This window comes from Cuculus canorus, chromosome 1, assembly GCF_017976375.1.
Source record: "Cuculus canorus isolate bCucCan1 chromosome 1, bCucCan1.pri, whole genome shotgun sequence".
Lineage (NCBI taxonomy): Eukaryota > Metazoa > Chordata > Aves > Cuculiformes > Cuculidae > Cuculus > Cuculus canorus.
In genome coordinates, this window is record NC_071401.1 from 154,710,766 (window position 1) to 154,729,957 (window position 19,192).

The 19,192-nt window shown below is 45.9% G+C and overlaps 1 protein-coding gene across 6 annotated transcripts in view; it reads left to right on the plus strand.

Moving 5' to 3' along the window:
* Positions 1 to 16,710, plus strand: part of CACNA1I (calcium voltage-gated channel subunit alpha1 I) — a 176,558-nt gene extending 159,848 nt beyond the window's left edge. For 3 of the 6 annotated variants that reach the window (XM_054086719.1, XM_054086726.1, XM_054086760.1), the window contains 8 exons: positions 1,336 to 1,414; positions 1,976 to 2,097; positions 2,836 to 3,174; positions 3,797 to 3,943; positions 8,167 to 8,283; positions 8,655 to 8,823; positions 9,686 to 9,882; positions 11,715 to 16,710. In XM_054086719.1, coding sequence (XP_053942694.1) covers positions 1,336 to 1,414; positions 1,976 to 2,097; positions 2,836 to 3,174; positions 3,797 to 3,943; positions 8,167 to 8,283; positions 8,655 to 8,823; positions 9,686 to 9,882; positions 11,715 to 12,416 — 1,872 coding nt within the window. In that variant the 3' untranslated portion in view covers positions 12,417 to 16,710. The remainder of the gene's footprint in view (positions 1 to 1,335; positions 1,415 to 1,975; positions 2,098 to 2,835; positions 3,175 to 3,796; positions 3,944 to 8,166; positions 8,284 to 8,654; positions 8,824 to 9,685; positions 9,883 to 11,714) is intronic. The other 3 variants (XM_054086735.1, XM_054086745.1, XM_054086753.1) reach the window with 3 other exon arrangements.
* Positions 16,711 to 19,192: the final 2,482 nt, after the last annotated feature.

Genomic DNA, 19,192 nt, shown 5'->3' on the forward strand with positions numbered 1-19,192 from the left:
TGTCCTGTTTCAGTTCCGTTCCTGTCTTTGTCACACTGCAACAATTCTTAATAGTGAATAGAGCTTTAATTTTAAAGACTCCATTAGGAATTTAGTCCTTAGCTAAGTTTTATTAGCTTCTTTTCCTGAATGCCCTGTAGACAGATACCCAGAGGTGTGTGTTCAGAGCATTTACTATGGCTTCCAATTTAGCCATCAGAAATAATTCTTACAACTGAGTAAGCAGGGAGCCAGGATCTGGCAGCCCAGGAGAGTGGGTGGGCTGAACTATTAATTTCTCTCCCGAATTTGGATGGCACATCTGTTGCAATGACTAAATTAGACTCTTGAAGTGAATGATCCTAATAAAGGCCAAATGACCACATGCATTGAGACCAGACACTGTTCAGTTTTTCAAATACCCGTATACCAGTTAGATCCTTAATTTTTCCATGCCTTCTCCTTCTCTGCCAACAGCGTGCTGACCATTACTGGCACTTTCTGTTACTGTTCAGCCTACCTCTTTCAAACCTGCTTCTTCTCCTCACATATAACCTGGGTGCCCCACATGCTGGGAGGCAGGAGATTCAGAGGCAAGTAGTGATTTGGACAAGCGAGGACTTGTGAGCTGTGCCCATATTGCTGGTGGCACTGCTGCTGTTGTGCACCATGAAGCAGCAATCCTCACATTGGGAGGTTTCTAGACAATGTCTGCTAGAGGCCCAGAAAAGATTGTTTGACCTATTATTCATTTGCTTCCTTTCTTGGCTCCTTCATAATCTCTTCTTCTCTCTTCTCCTCTCCACACATTTCAACAGGGCCTCTTTCCCCTTCTTCCGTCCTGCCTACTTCTTCCATAAACCCTGCTGTAACCTCCACACTGTGGCTGGTGCTTTGGCACACTGTGTTCTGTCTGGTTCTTCTCAGGAATTGGTGTACATATGTCCCTGTCTTTCTGGAACAGTCTTCACATAAACATAGCTTTGAGGTACTTGTAGCACTGCAGGACACGTCTCTATGCTGTAATCCGTAGCTTGTCCTTCACCTAGCCAAACTGGTTTCATCTTCTGTGCCCCTGCTCCCATGTGCTTGTCTTCACCCAGCACAGAAACTGAACACCTCTGTTAGGCCTGGCCAGAGCTTGTGCTTCGGCAAGCAACTGGCAAAAGAGCATCCTTCAAGTCCAGTTGCATCTGGTGCTGCCACTGGTAATTTCCCGAGTGTTGAACAATTCTTTGATTACATTTATACACTGAGAATTTGCTGCTTTTCTCTTCAGGGTTTGAAAGACAGAAACGCTTGCCTGTACAGGTGAAATAGGCTTTTGGGTAGGCTGACCGTGCTGTTTGCTTTCAGGTGGGAAACCTTGGACTGCTTTTCATGCTCCTCTTTTTCATCTACGCTGCTCTAGGAGTGGAGCTGTTTGGAAAACTGGGTAAGTCTCAAGCAAGTCATGCTTCATTGTGAGCTACAGACCTGCTGGGAGGCTGAGGTTTCTCAAAATCTGTACTCATTCAATAAAGGGACTGAATTAATCAGTGGCCTTTATTCTTCGTTATGCGTAATCGATACAAGAGGAATTTCCCTCTAAATCATTATTGTCCTAAGAGCCTAACAAAATAATAGCAGTGTCTGGTTTCTCTTCCATTCCTAAACTTTTGCTTTTTTTGCACTGCCTGCCTTAATATTGCTTTCAAGACTACAGAAAAAACTAAAGGAAGTCTTACGTATGTCTCTTGCTATGGAATATTGATCAAGAAGAAAGGCAGCACACCACCACATTAGAAGGATCCTCCTGAGCAACCGACTTACACTGCCTGATATCCTGAGGCTGGGCCATCAGGGATTTTTCTGTATTATTGGGCAAGGGTGCTGAGGCCATTACCCGAGGTCTCCAGGCTGCAAGAAATCTGAAGTCCCCTTCCTCAGTTCCTGCTGTTGATCTCAGTGCCGGCAGTGTGTCCTCTGCTGATAGCTGCTATCCCCTTCCTTTCAGTATGCAACGATGAGAACCCCTGTGAGGGCATGAGCCGCCATGCTACCTTTGAGAACTTTGGGATGGCCTTCCTCACACTCTTCCAGGTGTCCACAGGTGACAACTGGAATGGGATCATGAAGGTAACTGGGCCTCAGGGGCATGAATGTCCTTAGTGTGGGGAAGGAGAAATTCTTACATGTGCTCTGTTCAGCAGTGCTTAGGCTAGAAATCGGAAGGAGTGCAGCAGCTGAGTTGATAGATAAGGTCCCTGCTTGGGCCAGAAACTCCCTCTCCACCATGGTAACTCAGACCTTGGACTTACCTAGTCCTACAGACATCAGTCTGAGAAAAGTGTAAATTGTCCTTGGGAGGAACAAGAAGGCTGTCCAGACTAAGAGAGAGTATCCACTGTTATAAGGCCAGTTATCAAAGCTGAATATGTGTACATTGGACATGGCATGCATCTGCAGAGCTGCCAGGACAATCAAAAATAAATACTTCTTTCCTTCAAAAGTCAGGGGGAGAGAGAAGTTCTTTGAACACATATGATGCTTTTGAGTCTGAATGGGAGAAGGCAGTACCAGACTGCTCAGTTTTGTTCTTGCTGTGGTGTGGGTACTGTAGCAGCAATATTTGGTGATCTGGAAGTAGTTCACTTTTGTACAAATTTACTCTGAAGCGGAGACCACATCATCAGATAGTGTCTTTGATTCTTTGAGGACCTCATGATCCTACTGGGTGTGGGGTGATAGAAACATTTGCCCTGTTTTTTCCATTAGTATCAGTGTTTTTTGACAGAAAGAGTAGCCAAGCTCGTATTCTTACTTTAGTCCTTACCTCCTTCTATCACTTCCTCTCAAACCCAACTTCCCCTCAAGGATACCTTGCGTGACTGCAGCCACGATGACCGGAGCTGCCTCAGCAACTTGCAGTTCATCTCGCCACTGTACTTTGTCAGCTTTGTGCTCACAGCTCAGTTTGTCCTCATCAATGTGGTGGTAGCTGTGCTCATGAAACATCTCGACGACAGCAACAAGGAGGCCCAGGAAGATGCAGAGATGGATGCTGAGATTGAGCTGGAAATTGCACATGGGCTATGCTCCCGCAAGTCAGGCTCCTCAAATTCAAGACAGGGAAAAGGAGCAGGAACAGGAGGAGGCAGTGGGAGAACAGATCCTGAAGGACGTCTGTGCACGAGATGTTACTCCCCAGCACAGGTGAGTACACATTTGAGATTACCAACGGACTGTGGCAAGTAGCAGTGGGGAGACGCTGGGCAGCCTAGATGAGAGAGGGCTTAGCTGTAGCAGAAAGGCTCTTCCACCTCAGGGTGAGAGATTTAGTTTCAGGGGTAGACTTCCAAGTTGGTAGCATCGTGTGGGGATAAGGCTGTGATAGCAGTGGGTCCTGTTCGTTGTCATCATGTTGCAGGAGACTGAGGACCAGCAGAGGAGGATTGGAGCAGATCAGCTAAAGGTGTGTTAGGAGCAGATTTGAGAGGGTAGCTTGGGAGAACAAAGCAGGAGAAATGGCAGACCAAGAATAAGGCACACCAGCAGAGCTGGAAGGGATGTGTGAGCAGTGCGATGGTGCACTGACACTGAGTGAAGACAGTCCCTCCTCCTTTTTTTTTTTTCCACATTGAACTCTGGCACATTTACACACCCTAAGAAGCAAATGCTGCCTCAATGACCCTGTGCAGGTACCTGCAGGACAAGGTGCTGCTCCAGGCGAGTCAGGGTGGAGAACCCAGCCCCAAATTCACATGAAACTTTGAAGCAAAAAACTCGGCATTCTTAAAATGATCTTTCCCATCCTCCCCCCTTTCTTGTCCCCTAGGAGAACTTATGGCTGGACAGTGTCTCTTTAATTATTAAGGACTCCTTCGACGGGGAGTTAATGATCATCGATAACCTATCGGGCTCCGTCTTCCATCATTACTCCTCGCCGGCCATGTGCGAGAAGTGTAACCATGACAAGCAAGAGGTAACCTGCGTACGAGGATGTGTGAGGGGACTCTCGCCCCAAGACCTGCATACCCACACTCACATGCCCGCAGGTTGTCCAATGTGTGCTCCTGGTTGTAGATTGTGCAGACAGAGAGCTTGTTGATCTGTGTTTATCATCTGTCATGAATTGCTGATACTGCCTCAAGTACAGGACTGCCCTCCTTAGCAACAGGGGGATGTTTGAGGTGCTGAAAAGATGAGATGTGCCAGGACACAGATCAGGAGACACTGAATGAGCTGTAGAGAAATTACTAGCAAGGTATCCTGGCAGCTCTTGTTGTGTTTAATTCTGCAAGAAAAGCAGAGATCCGAGCTCATGTTGTGTGAAGGACTGGAAGGATCTCACCCCAATGACAGCACTCAAGGGCGATTCAGTGAAGGATTTAAGTCTATGCTTGCTTATTCTCTGTTGAGGTCAATGAATTAAGCACATGCTTAAATGCCTTGTAGAATAGAGTCAGTATCCGTGAGAAAGGATTGTTTTGTGGTGAGAACCAGTTAATTAGTATGAGCAAAAAATATATAGAAACGGGCCCTCTGAATGTTTGAGCATGTTTTCTCTCATGTAGAACCTGCTAGCTGACAAATGGGTTGTTGCTAAGGGCAGGACACTGAGTGGCTTAGACTTGTGCTTCTGAAGTTAGTATATGCTTTGGAAAACTACTTCTCAGGCAATTAGGCAATTAGTCTTTTAATGTTGGAAAACTTTACGAGCAAAGTAGTCTGCAAAAAGTTAGGTGAGTAGTGGAATTAATTTTGCTTCTGAAATAATTTTATTGTATGTAAATGCTGTGATTGTGGTCAGGCAGTAGCATGTCTCATCTGTCAGTACATCAGTGGCAATCTTCACCATCTCCTTCCCCATAACTAACTAGATACATTGCTATTCCTTATGAAGAAATCAGGAAAATTGGGAAGAGAGTTCTCATTGGCAGATTATTCCGTCCATATTTGAAGAAAACTATATTTTGTTTGGCTTCAGATGCGTAGTTGGATGCTCTAATCTTTTTCAACCTTTCAGCTGTCTGCTTGTCCCCATAGCTTTGCTTCAAAAGTATCAATGAAATCGTTGCTGTAGTTTATTGGTATTGCAACATTTCGCAAATTAATGCTGCATTAATGCAGCCAAATAACTAGTTTTCAATTAACTGCAATTTCCTCTGCTTTACGTTAGCCCTTATATTCAGCAGTTGGTGCTCAGTCTTCTCTGAAAATCAGATTTTCTAAGGCATTCCAAAATGATTACCCTGAAATTAAGATATTTGCAGCTAGTTTGCTGCATTTGAAAACCTTCCAGATAGTCATCAGTATCCTGTCTGGGAATTAAGACAATAACAGATTTTCTTACCTTCCCAGCAAGGAAACTAGACAGAAAAATCTTCAAACACAACCCACAGACACTATGAAGAGTTTAACAGAATAATCACATCCAAAGAATTATTCTTAGGTCCTGTTTTCTAACGACTGTCATAGAGCCATAAATTATTTCTCAAAACTGATATTTCAATACAGTTAAAATGTGGAATTGAAAAGAAATTATCTATATCTGCAGGAATAACTTTAGTAGTAAAACGTAGTTATTTTCTTTCTGATCATATGAATCAAAATTACAGCTCAGAATTATAAATCACGGTTGATCATGACCTCCTCTTCATATTTCACAGTATAGAATACATTGAGGAAATTCCAACAGAAAATCACTACATGGAGCCAAAGCTAGGCTTGTCCCAGCACTAACACGAGCAATGCACATCGTCGATAAACTAGAGTGTACTCTGGTACATCGGCATTTCCAAATGTGCATTCTACACACAGACAGAATTATACTGTCTCAGAAGCAGTCAACTGCAAGTTATGTAGGCAAAACAGTTTTTATCTATTCCTATTCAATATATGTGTGCTTAAACACGCTAGTGAGCCAAATCACCCTTAACTCTACCCTTGTGCCAAAAATCACATATTAGCCAAAAATGTTCTCTCCCATTTCATTTGTAGTTTAATCTGTCAATATGCCGAGCACAGTGGATGGACGCAGCATATGCTCAAAGTTATTAATATGTGCAAAGCTTTTTGTTCCATTGAGTAGAAGTGCTCAGCAGTTACACAGCTGGCATCTTATTTTCAAGCCGATTATTTGTACAATTAAGGATTTTTGCAATTATGGCTCTGTTTTTAAAGATATGTTGTATCTGCAGCTAGTTATTTTCTAAGGGATATATGTGCACGGTTCTATGTTTCAGGATGATGTCCCTAGCAGTTTTCATGCATTGTATTCCTAGTGAAGAGCTCCTTCTCTCTCCACTGCAATTTTAGAACTTTTTTTGTTCTTCATCTTTAATCAGAAGATTTTGAAGTATTCTACAATAGTGGAAGCTATAAGAATAAAATATCTTTTTTTTTTTTTTTTTTTTTGAATTCCCTAACCTCTTCTCTTGTCATCACTATCCTTTCACTCTTAGACTGGTTGACAGTTAGAGATATGTCTATTGGTGGCTGATCGTGTGTTTAGCCAGTGGCTGGAGGCTGCCAGAGAGGAGTGGTGAACCATGTTTCCACACATGCAGTTTATCTATGACTTTATTCATGACTTTATTGATTACATTTTTTGTGTTGATGCCAGGATGGCCAGAATTTGTGAGCATGTGGTTCAGTGAAGAACAGACTGTTCTGGCTTTTGTTGAAACTCTTATTTATGGATGGGGAAGGTAGTTGTAGATGTTACCACATTTCACTCTCGTGTCTCTACAAGCACAGCTGAGAGGCTGTTCTGGAGTAACAAGCACTTAGACGGGTGATGGATGAGTGCACACATTAAGTGGTACTGAATGAAGACTGTTTCTCTACACAAGTAGTTTCTGACTGGTGTAGCGTGCTTGACTTAACTTCATCGTGGGTTCTGACACGTGTCTGCACTCTGAGCAGCAGTTATTGGTTTTGGGTTCTCTTTGTGGTTGAATGGCACCACGTTCTTGTGTCAGAATAATATCCCAAATAAGGATGTCATTTGTGCCCTTTATTTAAATCCAGCTCTGGTTTTCTGTCCTGTTTGTTCAAAGTGCCTTATCCCTTGGATGGAGACTTCTTCCTGTCCCTGGCATTGGCACAAACCACTAAACTCCCAGCTCGAAGGAGTCATCTCTCCAAACCTTCAACCTGCTCTTACAGCACGAAAGCTGTACCCACTTCTTGCAAACACAAACAGACGAGGACAAGATAGGTGGCCAGGAAGCAAGCTGTCCTGACTAAGACAACCCAGAATATAGCTCTCAAATCAGGTGGAGATGGTGAGAACTGGTGGGACTCTAGAGACCAGTGATAGAAAGCCAAGCACAGGAGGGACAGAGCAGCTGCTTAAGCTACTAGAAAAAGAAGACACTTTTCAGGCATTGTGGGAAAGAGATGTCAGGCACAGGGGAATTGAAAGCTTGGAGGAAAGAGGGTGGGAGAGGGGTACATGTGGTACGAGACAGGCAATGAAGAAAGGTCAGGCATGAGACTGGAGTGGAGCTGAGGCTCAAGGATGAGAAAAATGCAGTGGTAAGACTTGGTTTCAGAAAGTAAGAAAGCGTAAGTACAGATGGGCAAGAGGGATGAGTTTAGGGATAGAGAGCAGAGTGGGAGATGGTGTTAGCTGAGATCTTGAGTAGTTTAGAGGTGAGGGGAGAGGGAAGACACAAGAAAGATGGAGGGAAACAGGGTTTCAGTGATGAAGGTAAGAGAATATGAAAAGCATGATACTGGCATGGACTGCAAGAGGCATGGCTATCCCTGGAATGAAAGCAACTTCACTTTTAAGCAGGGCTGTCCCTGGCCCCTTCAGAGGGAGGGGCCTATTCCTTATCCCTCAGGAGAGCAGACTGCCTTGTCACCAGTCTGAGGGTGCGCTCTCTACTCCTGGCTTTACTTGCAGGGCCTTGTGCTGGCTGTCTTGCTGGGACAGATTCAGGACTCCTTCCTCAAATTCTGGCACTAGGAGAGCATGGGCTGGTGATGGGCTGCTTGCAGATTGTATGTTCAGTCTTCCTTAAAAAGTGCATTCTTCTGCCCAGCCCAGGTCTGGGTTAGGCAGTATCTGATGTACCCAACGAATATAACCTAAAATTGATCCCGGGTCTACAGGCTCTCTCACCATAAACAGTGTGACTGCTTGAAATGTGGATTCCAGGCATGACCAGTGACAGCTTCTTTCCCTTCATGCAGGTCCAGCTGGCTGAAATGGAAGCCTTATCCCTCAACTCAGACAAGTCCTCTTCCATCCTTCTAGGAGATGAGTCAGACAATCGCAGCACTTCTCAGCTGAGTCCTAAGGAGATGAAGGTGAGCCTCAGGCAGTCATGGGCATGGTGCACCCTGTGCTGTAATTGTCTCTGCTCATTTGAAGTGCTCTGTATTCAACAAAGTGTCCCTGCTGAGGAATATAAATTCTAGTCACATTTCAAGAGTTTCTCCGTAGAGACATATCCTGGAGAAGGATTTGAGGTGAAAAAAGGGATGTATATTTTTTAAAGTTCTCTTTGCTACTGTCAGTAACTTCCTTTGAATGAGCCTAGGTTTAGGGGATTTGGGTTGGAAACCTGAGCATCTTTTAGCTAGCTTGAAGGTATTTTCAGAATCAGCCCTTTCTGGGGATTTGACAGTGTCATCTGTCATTAAATCTTACAAGCTTTGTCCTCACTTATTTTTTCCAGCAGGATGGCCAGGAGAGTGCTGACTCCAATGGGGAAGGTGATCTGGGTGAATGCCTGCTCCCGATGTCCAATGTGGATAGCTCTACAAACCCAAACAGTTATCTGTGTGAAATGGAGAAAACTCCTTTTAACTCAGTGCAGTCTTGGCTACAGCATGAAAGTACCAAAGGTGAGCACAGCTCTTGTAATTCTCCAGGTCTGCTGACAGTGTGAGCTGGTTCAGCTCATCTGCATTTCTCCTGCCTCCCCCCACCAGGAATGTAGTTAATCTAATGTGGGGTTATGCTAACCAAGAATTAGCTTTAATTTTCCAGTCTGCAGGAATGAAGTGAGGAAAAGTTCCTTCTTTTGCTGCTAGATCTGAAATCCTCCTTCAGACTTGTTTATGTGGAAGTGTTGATTCCCATTCACCGTAGTGCACCCATGTGTGGTCAGAGAAGCGTAGGGGCAGCCTCCCCAGACATGTCAGCTGGTTGAACCGTGCCCACTCAGCGCAGTAAAATGTTGCTGCCTCCTGAGACCAGGCTTCTCAGGTACAGGTTCATGAAACATGTAATACGTGTCTGTCCTTGGTGGAAGTGCTCCAGTTCTGCTCTCGAGCACTCTCTAGCCTCCTGTATCCCCAGGTCTCATAAACTACTGGTTTATTTATCTCCATCCCTTGCCTTGCAGGAGCTGGGATGGCAGTGATAGGTAGTTGAATCAAGGCCTTATGGCTCAGCGTTTCTCTGTGAGAGCAGCAACAATAAAGTCAAGCCAGGGTGTTTCTTTATGGTTGTCAGCCGTGTTAGATCTTCCAGGTCTGATGCAGGTTTTAGTCCTTGTGTAGAATGTGGGACCTATGGCGTGAATACTCGGTTGAGCCTTCTTGACCAGGATAGTGTGGTGCTAAATATTCCCTGCACACTGGACTTGCAGGACCCTCAGTGTAACAGCAGCAAAGGCACCAAATGGGGAGGACTCTTCAACTTTATTTTTTTTTTTTTCTGTTTCTCTTCTCCTCCTCCCCATTTCATTTGGTGCTTTGTCAGCCCCTCCCAGCCCCTTCTCCCCAGGTGCGTCTTGCCCTCTGTTACCTGTACCAGCAGAATTTTTCCACCCAGCCATCTCTGCCACCCAGACAGGCCCTGAGAAAGTCTCGTGTCCACGCAACCTTCCTAAGATCTCTCTGCAAGGCTCATGGGCATCACTGAGATCTCCAAGTGTGAACTGTTCACTTCTTCAACAGGTGAGGACGCTTACTTCCCTCAGCTAGGAAATGTTGATCTTCACATCACACCCAAAGAGAGGGGGCTGAATGGGAAGGAGGGCAGAGGAAGCAGAGGGGCAGCTGCAGTCATGGGCTGGGTGAACTGAATCTAACCTACTGGAGGAGCGCAGTGCACTAGAAGTGCAGGAAGGCTGGGTAGGAAAGAGTGTTTTGTAGCAAAGGCATGTTATATGGCTCTCATCCCCTAAAATGATACGTTCTTCTGCTTTGGATAAAAAAAATAGTTCGACAGCTGCAGCAGCCCCACATGAAGATGAAAACACATAACCCTTTAGCTCACTCCCTCGGTCCCCTGCTCTGAATGCACTGCATACACCTGCATGCACAGAAGCCGCAATGTGAGCCAGGCAGATAGCAGCCACACAGCCTCCTCGGCTCCTCTTAGCACCGTAACTCCGGATCACACACTTGCTTGGTTGGAACAGGCTTCTCCCACCTACCTCCCCCACAGCCCTTTGTGCCACATCCACACACCGCATCCCTGAACTCGCTGTTTTCCCCCACCCACTTAGCTCTTAAATCCCAGAAAGGTGCTCTCTCTTTCTGAAAAGGCAGCTATTTCTCACTAGTGAATGAGAAGAATAAAAATGTTGAGGAAAGATCAAGTATCTCTGAAGAGCAGAGGAGACAGAGATGAAAGTCCAGTAGAGATCTCTGTTATTGTTCTCAGAAGATACTCCATGAACAATTTCTGTTTGAGGAGTACAGGGACACACTATTCCAGACAAATTAAAAAGTATAAATACAATCATATGTTTTCCAGTTCTATATGACAGACACTGTTGGCAAAGTACTAATGTATATAAGTTCACCAGGGATAAATTTAGCCTTGAGCTAAGGCCGCTGAATTGTTGCAATGTTGAAACTTCTGCTATGAGTTTAGACACGAAGAACTGGATCTGGCATACCACTGGGGCAAAAGAGCTGAACTGTTGTAAAGGAGAAATTGGTAAAATTCAGTTTATGTGATGCAGACTGTATTGAATTGCTGTGGTTCAGGACACCACTTCCAGTGCCACATGCATCGTTCCCGGTGCTGTGTTGCAGTGATGATCTCATAGCACAGACCAGTTTCCTAGGAACAACTGAAATGCAGCTTAACTAAATGGGCCCTGATACAGGGAAATGAAGGTTGTTTCCCCTTCCTCCTTTATATCCTAAATACCATGATTTCCACTGGTGCTGGTCAAAAGAACCACGATGCTGCTTTTCTCTCCCCAGATATTGCTGGGGTTTTTTTTTTATGAGAGGAGGTCTATGTATAGAGCCTTGCATCTAGGTACAGAAGTCCCCTGATTTATGGCCAGGTGATGATTTTGATGAGTCCATGTAGCCCGTTCTGGAAAGCTGAGATTGGGAACCCACAGGGAACCTTGGCACCACTGCCTCTTGGACCACCAGTGGGCAGAGACAGCCCAGTCGTTGGGACTGCGGAGTTTACAGATCCAACACCCCTTCCCTTTGGTGGAACATTTCATTGGGGCTGGGGGGGAAGATCCATTGAGCAGCAGAGTGAAATCAGAGCGCAAAATATTGAAAGCGTTGCTCCTGCCCCAGAAGGAAATCTTCTGGGCAAGCTACATGGCTGATGCTTTGTAGGATTGCTCAGGTAGTTTATAGCAGCCCTCCCCAGCAAAGGAAAGTGAGAAGAATTGGAGATTTTTCCCTTTTCCTGTATTTGTGGTTTATTCTCACACCGCAAAGTATTGGAAAAAAAACAAAACAATAAAAAAGCAGCAAATTGCCCATCTCTTTCCTGAGAACTGTGTTTTCACACTTCTGCTCCGCAGGCCCCTGAGAGCGATACCTCGCTGGACAGCCGGAGCAGCAGCTCAGCAGGCAGCCTGCAGACCACGCTGGAGGACAGCCTCAACCTCAGTGACTCTCCCCAGTGCACCCTAGACCTCCCAGTGGCTCTGTGCCCCATGCCAGCTTCTGACAGCCAAAGACCCCTGGGAGTCCCCCTCTCCCCAGCCTCCCGCCGCCGGAGTCTGAGGGGCCGGGGGCTCTTCAGCCTGCAAAGCATCCGTCGGCACCAGCGCAGCCACAGCAGCGGTGGGAGCACAAGCCCCGGCTGCACCCACCATGACTCCATGGACCCCTCGGATGAGGAGGGGGTGGGTAGCAGCCTACGAGGGGGTGGCAACAACAGTGAGCCCTCGGAGACCCTCAGCAGCCTCTCGCTGACCTCCCTCTTCTCACCCCCACCACCGGGGCTGACACTGGTGAAGAAGTGCAGCAGCACAAGCAGCCTCCACGCCAGCCCTTCGCCCCGCCGCCCCACTGCCCACCACGCCAAGCCCTTCTACACTGTTGACCCCCGGGGCTTCCTCTCGATGCCCTCCTGGGTGACGGACTTCTGCAAGGACACCCCCTCACCCAGGGAAGGAGAGGAGCCGGATGGTCCTGGCAGACTGGGGACAGGGGACTGTGGCTCCCCACTCCCATCCGAGCTGGAGCTGGGCGATGGAGTCAGCAAGAGGAACAGATGAGGGTCCCTGGGACGCAGGGAGGGAGCATTTGGCCACCGGCATGGGGAGCATGTTTCGCTAGCTTCTCCCCAGCAGCAATTCCAAAGGATTTGTAAGAAAAAGAACCAGGCAAACAAAACTAATTTATAAATATATATATATACATAAATATATATATATATATAGAATAAATACTCTGGTACTGTACCTCAGAGGCATGGGAGAGTGCAAGCAATATGGGAACAGTCCTGCCTGAGGGCAAGATCTGGACCATCATGGAAGAGACTGTAGTGACAAGAAAAGGCCATGGGGCTGGGAGGGACAGGACCCTCCAGCCAGGTGACTGCTGTGTGGCAGCTCTTTAGTTATATACGTATACATATCTATAGAGATCGATTTATTTATTTTTTTTACCGAAAGATTATGAATTTCAGAATGTGCTAAGAAGCAACAAGCAAACGGGCTGAAGGAGGTGCTACGCTGAATGAGGAGGGTGGGGGCGAATGGAAGGGAAGTGGGGTGAGCAGCAAGGGAAGAGCATCTGGGGTTTGCCTTGCCTGTTTCTGGGAACTTTCTTATTGTCCATGCTTCCATTTCAAACATGAATAATTATGGGTCAGATCTTCAGGTAGAGAGTAAATTGGCAAATTGTGATTGTGCATTTGTTGGTGTAAAGCAGCAGAGCTCTGGCTTGAGGTGGATTCATGCTGATTTACAGCAGGTGAAAATCTGGCCCCAGCAGCAGGGAAAAGCAAACAGCCATGGAGCACGGGAAACGTTTTGAGGTGAAAAGCCTTGCTTTGAAGGAAATATGTGAACACAGCGGGCATGCTCAGGGGAGGAGGGGATAAAGGCTACATGGCATATTTTTGTTGTTGTTTTGTTGGTTTTGTGGTTTTCATTTTCCAAAGAAAGATAACTGCTAAGAGAAAAAAATTATAAGATACGTGGGAAATTTGGAGTGGGGGAGGCAGGGTGGAAGGGGAAAGGGAGGTGAAAAGGGGAGAAGAAATTGAACTTTTCCCCCTTTCATTTGCAGTAATTGTTATATTTTATTTTAGAAGCCCAAAGTTGCAAAAATCATCTCTAGAGAAACCTATCTGTTATTTTTGTATCTATAGCTATATATATTAAAAGAAGACAAAAACTTGAATTTTAAAAAAGACAAATAAAAGCAAAGGGGGCTTCAACAACACAAAACATAGTCAGTCCCCTGGATGAGGGCTAATCCTGTTCCAAGTCCCAGTGGGAAAACCCTGGAAGGACATCCTCGGCTCAGTGGAAGCTCTGCCTCCTCTCCAGCACCACCTTAAACCTCTGGCATTTTTCTGACTTGCATCAGTGTATCTGGGACCAGAATCCTGCACAGTGCCAACCACGCACATGGAGAGCAGGAAATATTGATATATGTGTGTATGTGTGTGCGTGCACGCAAAGGTAGGGATGCTTACCTGCATTGTGTCCAGGCTAAGAGGGTCGTTTACTGGATAGGGGAGAGGGAGAACTGCAGCTCTCCTTGCATCTGCCTTGCAGGGGAGTTGGTGGGAAAGCCTGCGGTGTGGAGGGTGAGGGCACACTGACTCCAACCATGACCTGCCTAAGGATCCAGGATTCAATCCAGCAGCCATGATCCTCTCCTGGTGTGGTTGCAGCAAGACTTTCAGAGGCTGCATCCCTCCTTGTCTTTCCAGCAGTATGAGTGCACATCTCCTTATAGGCCAGGGTCAACCTGGATCTTCTTCTGCAGCAACATCAAGGTTTCGTACCCTTCCTAAGTTTGCAGATGGGTAGGAAAGCCAACAACCTGGAAGACACGAAGAATTTGGGATGTCGCCTACTGCCCCAGGCAAGCCCTGCCAAGGTGTGTCAGAGAAGTTGAGTGAGAAGGGCAGCTGGGAGAGTGTAGTAGCCCAATGGAGATGGGGAGATTTGGAGGCTGGTTAGAGAAGGAGCAGAGCTTCCTCGGGGATTCCTGCTCCATGTTTTCCATCAGATAAGAGGGCCCCTGCAGCCTTCTCAGAGCTCTCCCAGCTGGCATTTGAAGCCTTGTGAAGCGGGCACTGGAAAACGGATGCTCTGGTTTTATTGTGACCTGTCTGTGTTTTGAGCAGCTGCTGCATCTTACGAACCAAGGCTGTAAACAGCAAGCACATCAAATGGGACCAACAGCCAGGAAAAGGATAATTACAGCGTGGACTTGATTTATTTGCTGGAAGGAATGTTTGCTGTGTTGCAAGTGTGTGTGCTGACTGCAGGGAGGTCAGGCCTGCAAGGAGAGGACAGGAGAGTCCGGATCCTTGTCCTTGCAGAAAGGATGCTAATCTAGATCTATTAAAGCAATAATAAGGGTGTTTAAATGCCTTTTTTTGCACTGGTTGTTCTTTGGGTGAGTTACCCCTGTCTGCTTTCCCATAGACAGACAGGAAACATAAGACAGGTTGTTTCACTTCCTCTGGGAAGGAGAGCATTTGGTCCCCAAACAGCTGAACAATGAACTTGGGCTGCATAAGGCTTAGACTCAAATCCAGGGTTGCTTTGAAGCCAGAGTTAGAGCTTGCCAAAAAAACCAAACATTAAAAACCCACCCAAACCCCAGACAACCCAACACACGTTTCCTGGAAGGTGGACGTGAGGGAACTTGAAGGTGGAACTCCAGGCTGTCCTAGCATTTGTGTGGGCCATGAAACATTTCAGCTGAGGAATGGGACAAAGGTCAGAGATCAGTATAGTGCTACAATCTACCCCTGCATTTGGTCATGATAGAGGTATGGCCTGCACTTGGGGTAGCTGAGAGGGGACAAAGTTCAAAAGATGATGGAAAATATTGTGGTGGTGACCTCACGGGGTGACTTTACAGCTCCTAGGATGGATGCTTTCTCAGCTTATTCTCAGTTTTCCCTGGAAGTGACTTGCAAGAGAAAACTTCTTTGTTTCTCTTGTGGTTTGGGGTTCACAACAGTCCTTTTGCTCTGCATGAGGTCACCTCTTAGTAGAGTCATGCCACCATTTGTGCCTCCTTGCAAAAGGGCTTTCACCCTCTGCCATATGACTTGAGCAAAAGGCTTCTGGCTTAGGAAGAAGGTTGCCATGGAAACAGAAGACTAGGTTATCTTTAGAGAATATTTTGTCTCTCTCTTTTAATTATTTACTAACTGTTTGAAGAGGAAGGAGGAAACATGCATCCTTCCCAAAGAGGCAGCAGAATACTAAAACCCAGCAAATGCCTCGTGTTTTTGCTGAGGATTTCTGTGGTGGGGCACATTGTGCGGTTTCTCATGGCAAGAGATGCTTTTCCCAGCTATGCCTGGCTGTTGGCACCAGAAAAAATCTCTGTCATCACCCACCCACCTCCCAGACAACACCTGAGGGCAGCCCAGGATTTGCCCAGGCGCCTTTTCAGCCTCCCGTACTCCCCCTTCCCACAGGCAACTATATCACAGGCAGATCTTGCCAGGAGGCTTTTTGCTGTCGTCAGCCCAAAAGCACTCTGTTTTGTCCCACTGCCGTGTTACCCTCGTGCCCAGCTCTCCCCCGTGTCTGCCACCAAAAGCGGTGCCTCTCCCTGCTCAGTGCTGAGCTCCTACACATGTTTGCACACCACTACCATGTACTGCTCCTGCTGCTGCTCACCAAGCTTGGCTTTGCTCTTCTCATCTTGGCTTCCCAGCCAGTTCTTCCACTTATTTTCAACATTTTTTCACATTGTTTTTCCTAAGCCCTCGCTGTAGATCTTGGCTTCTGGGCCCGCCTGATGTGGTTTATTGCAGTTACAGATCAGATCCCATCATGAGTGCTTTCCACCTTCTCTTGCACACAAAATCCTCACCTGTTCCAACCTGCCTATGAAAAACGCATCCATATTTAGTATTTCTCCTGTGCCCAGAGACCCTGTCTCAGGACTGCTGAATGAACAACGTGTACTGATAGGTTTCCTTCCTTTCGTGGCTTCTCCATCCTCATCTGTCTTAATACTACCACCAAAATTTTGCTTATGAAATAGGACATATGGGGACCAATTGCTAGCATGACCGTTGTTGACTTTCATGGGAAGTTGGCAGTGTTGTATGTTTGCGTTTGTTTTTTTGAGGGAGGGGAGTTGTTGGGTTTTTTTTTTTTTTGCGAGGCTGGGTCCCGTGAAGGACTGAATGCCACCAGCTTTCTGTGAAATGAAAACAAGTTGAGCAGGCCTGGGGGTATAAAATTGAAAGTGTCATTGAGCAGGAAAATAATTTTGCAGACAAAAGAAACTTAAAGCAGAATCTTTAGATGTCGTCAATGAATTTTCTACTTTTTCTTTTAGCTGAGAATGGAAGGATTCCTGCTAAAATGATGCTCTTGTGTCCAAAATGCCCTCACTGGGCATCACAGAGGCGGTGTGCCCTGGGTGGCCTCTGGTGCCTGTCTCCTCGAGACACCAGGCCCCTTGGCCATCCCACAGGGAACTGAATATGGGTCTTCAGGCAATGAGGAGCCCACAAAGAGCCACAGATGTGCCCACCGTGCTCACCATGTCACCATGCAAAAGGTGTTGTAGCAGTAGCTCAGGAGCAGAGATTTGATTTTAGAAACATAAATAAAAAATCAATTTTTTTTAAGGAAACTGTGGTGGTAAGTGGCTTTGGTTTGCTTGTTCGCATCACAAGAATTTCACAGAGAGGAGGAAAATTAAACCCTGCCGATTTTCTGACTAGCAGAGACGCAAAACACACAGTGCGTCTTGTAGGAAGTTCTTGGTACTTTGAAAAGTCAGGCCCCTGTACGTACCCCACACAGTTCAGTTTATGTGCATATGATCTGTCTTTCCAAATATTCCTTTCCCTGATCTTTATGAATACTTTATTTTATGAGATCTGCCTTACTTCTCAGGTTTTTTTTCCCGCTTATTTTTTTTTCCATGCTAGGGACTGGCTTCCAGTAGGAACTCAGTATCTCATTCTCTCTGAATTATTATTCCTTTCTTCCATCTCATTTAGACATATATATTTCTTCTCTAGCCCTGTTTCCTTCTCCTGCATATTTCCAAGCCCCGTGTTTATTTCTGATAAGATCCTGTCACACTTTGAGCAGGAGCTGGCAATCTGTTATTCAATATTTACACCTCTTGGCCACTTCCAGAGCAGATGTGTCCAATTTACAAGAGTTCTCACCCCCACCAATACTGGCATCCCAGACTCTGCTTTGCAGCGTTTCTCTTCTATTCCTTCAACAGCCGTTGCAGTAATAAGGGCTCTGCCCTTTCCCTTATGCTGGTAATGAGTTTGCACAGATGGACCTTATAGCTGGGTATGTCCTCAATGTCGCTTTGCATATCAGCAGAGCTGCTAAGAATCTTTTATGTTCATGACATTTGTAGGAGCAAGGAGGACTTGGCACCTCATGAAGTTGCTCCCATTAGGAGCTGGGCTGTTGCCATGTAAGCCACGGCAGTGCTGTTGGGCAGAGAAGAATACAAATCTTTTTCCTTAGTTTTGTCTGTAGTCCCCAGTTCAGCAGATATGTCTCTCTATTTGTCTCATGGTCCACGCAGCAGTATGATAGAGTGGGAGAGGAGTTTTTCCAGGGACATTTTCCTGAAGAACACAGGACTTCAACTCCTCTGGCTAACACCATTTTAGCAATCTGTATTATTTGTGAAAACTTTGAAAGATGCTGTGACTTGGGTTTAGCCTTTCTTTTGCTTCTCATTGCCAGGGCAGGGTTGGTGCACACAGTGAACTGTGCAAAACAACAGCAGCTCCTCCCACAGCTCTTCCTCTCCCTTTGCTCCAGCTTATTCATCTTGGATGAAATTTTTGCACTGTAAGATGCCTGTTTGTGCTGACCAAGGTTCGGAGGGATTTGCTGTCTTATCACTACCCTGCTGCCACCACTTTCTTTCTCTTCTTTTCTTTCCCACGACTGCTGCTGAGGGAATAACACTGTCTCTTCACGTTGCCTGGCAGAGCATCTCCAAAAAGGAAGGTGGCAATCACCCAGCACAAGCAGGTGGGGCAGCTTCCCCATCTTCATTCAGAAACACCCATATGGGCTAAGATGCTGCTTCAAAACCAACCATCAGCGATACTATGGGCCGTGCGGATCACAATCCAAAGAAAAAATGGTTTTCAGTGAAACATCTTTAATCCAAGCTTTTGCTCTTAAATTGCAAAGTGCCTTCTTAGGAGAGAACTACCTGCCCCCACACAAGAAAAGTGTCATGCAAGAACTCAAGGTATGTGGTCCACAGATATGCAGGCATTTTTATTATCCTGCAAGTCCTTTGTATAAGCCTTGCTTTCAAGATATCAGTGCTTTGGATATGAAGTATCGGGTGGGCTTTCCTCTAGAACTACCACCATCATCACCTTTAGCTGCATCTAATAATTGCTGGAATGATAACAATGAAAGTGGATGACCCCATTCTTCTTTCAATTACAACTTCACAAACACAGTTAATTTATGTTCCCATTTAAGCACTTATTTTCCCAACTCCTTATCTGAGTCATTTGAAGGGTTTATTTCAAGATATGATCTACAGACAAATTCTACACACATTCTAGATAATAATAGATATTTCTAAGCAGGAGTTGAGTGCAATGTGAATGGGGTGGTGTGGATGAAAGACCTGCTTTTATGTGTATATTCCTTCTACATACATGCATACAACACCCACCCCCCATTATATTTCTTGCCAGAGTTTTTAAAAATGACCTTCCACTGGATGAAGAGTTAATAACACGTGAGAGGCCGTTAATCATCATTGGCCACTGATTGGTTTCTGCTGTTGTAATAAGCCCAGACACAGGACATAAATCAGG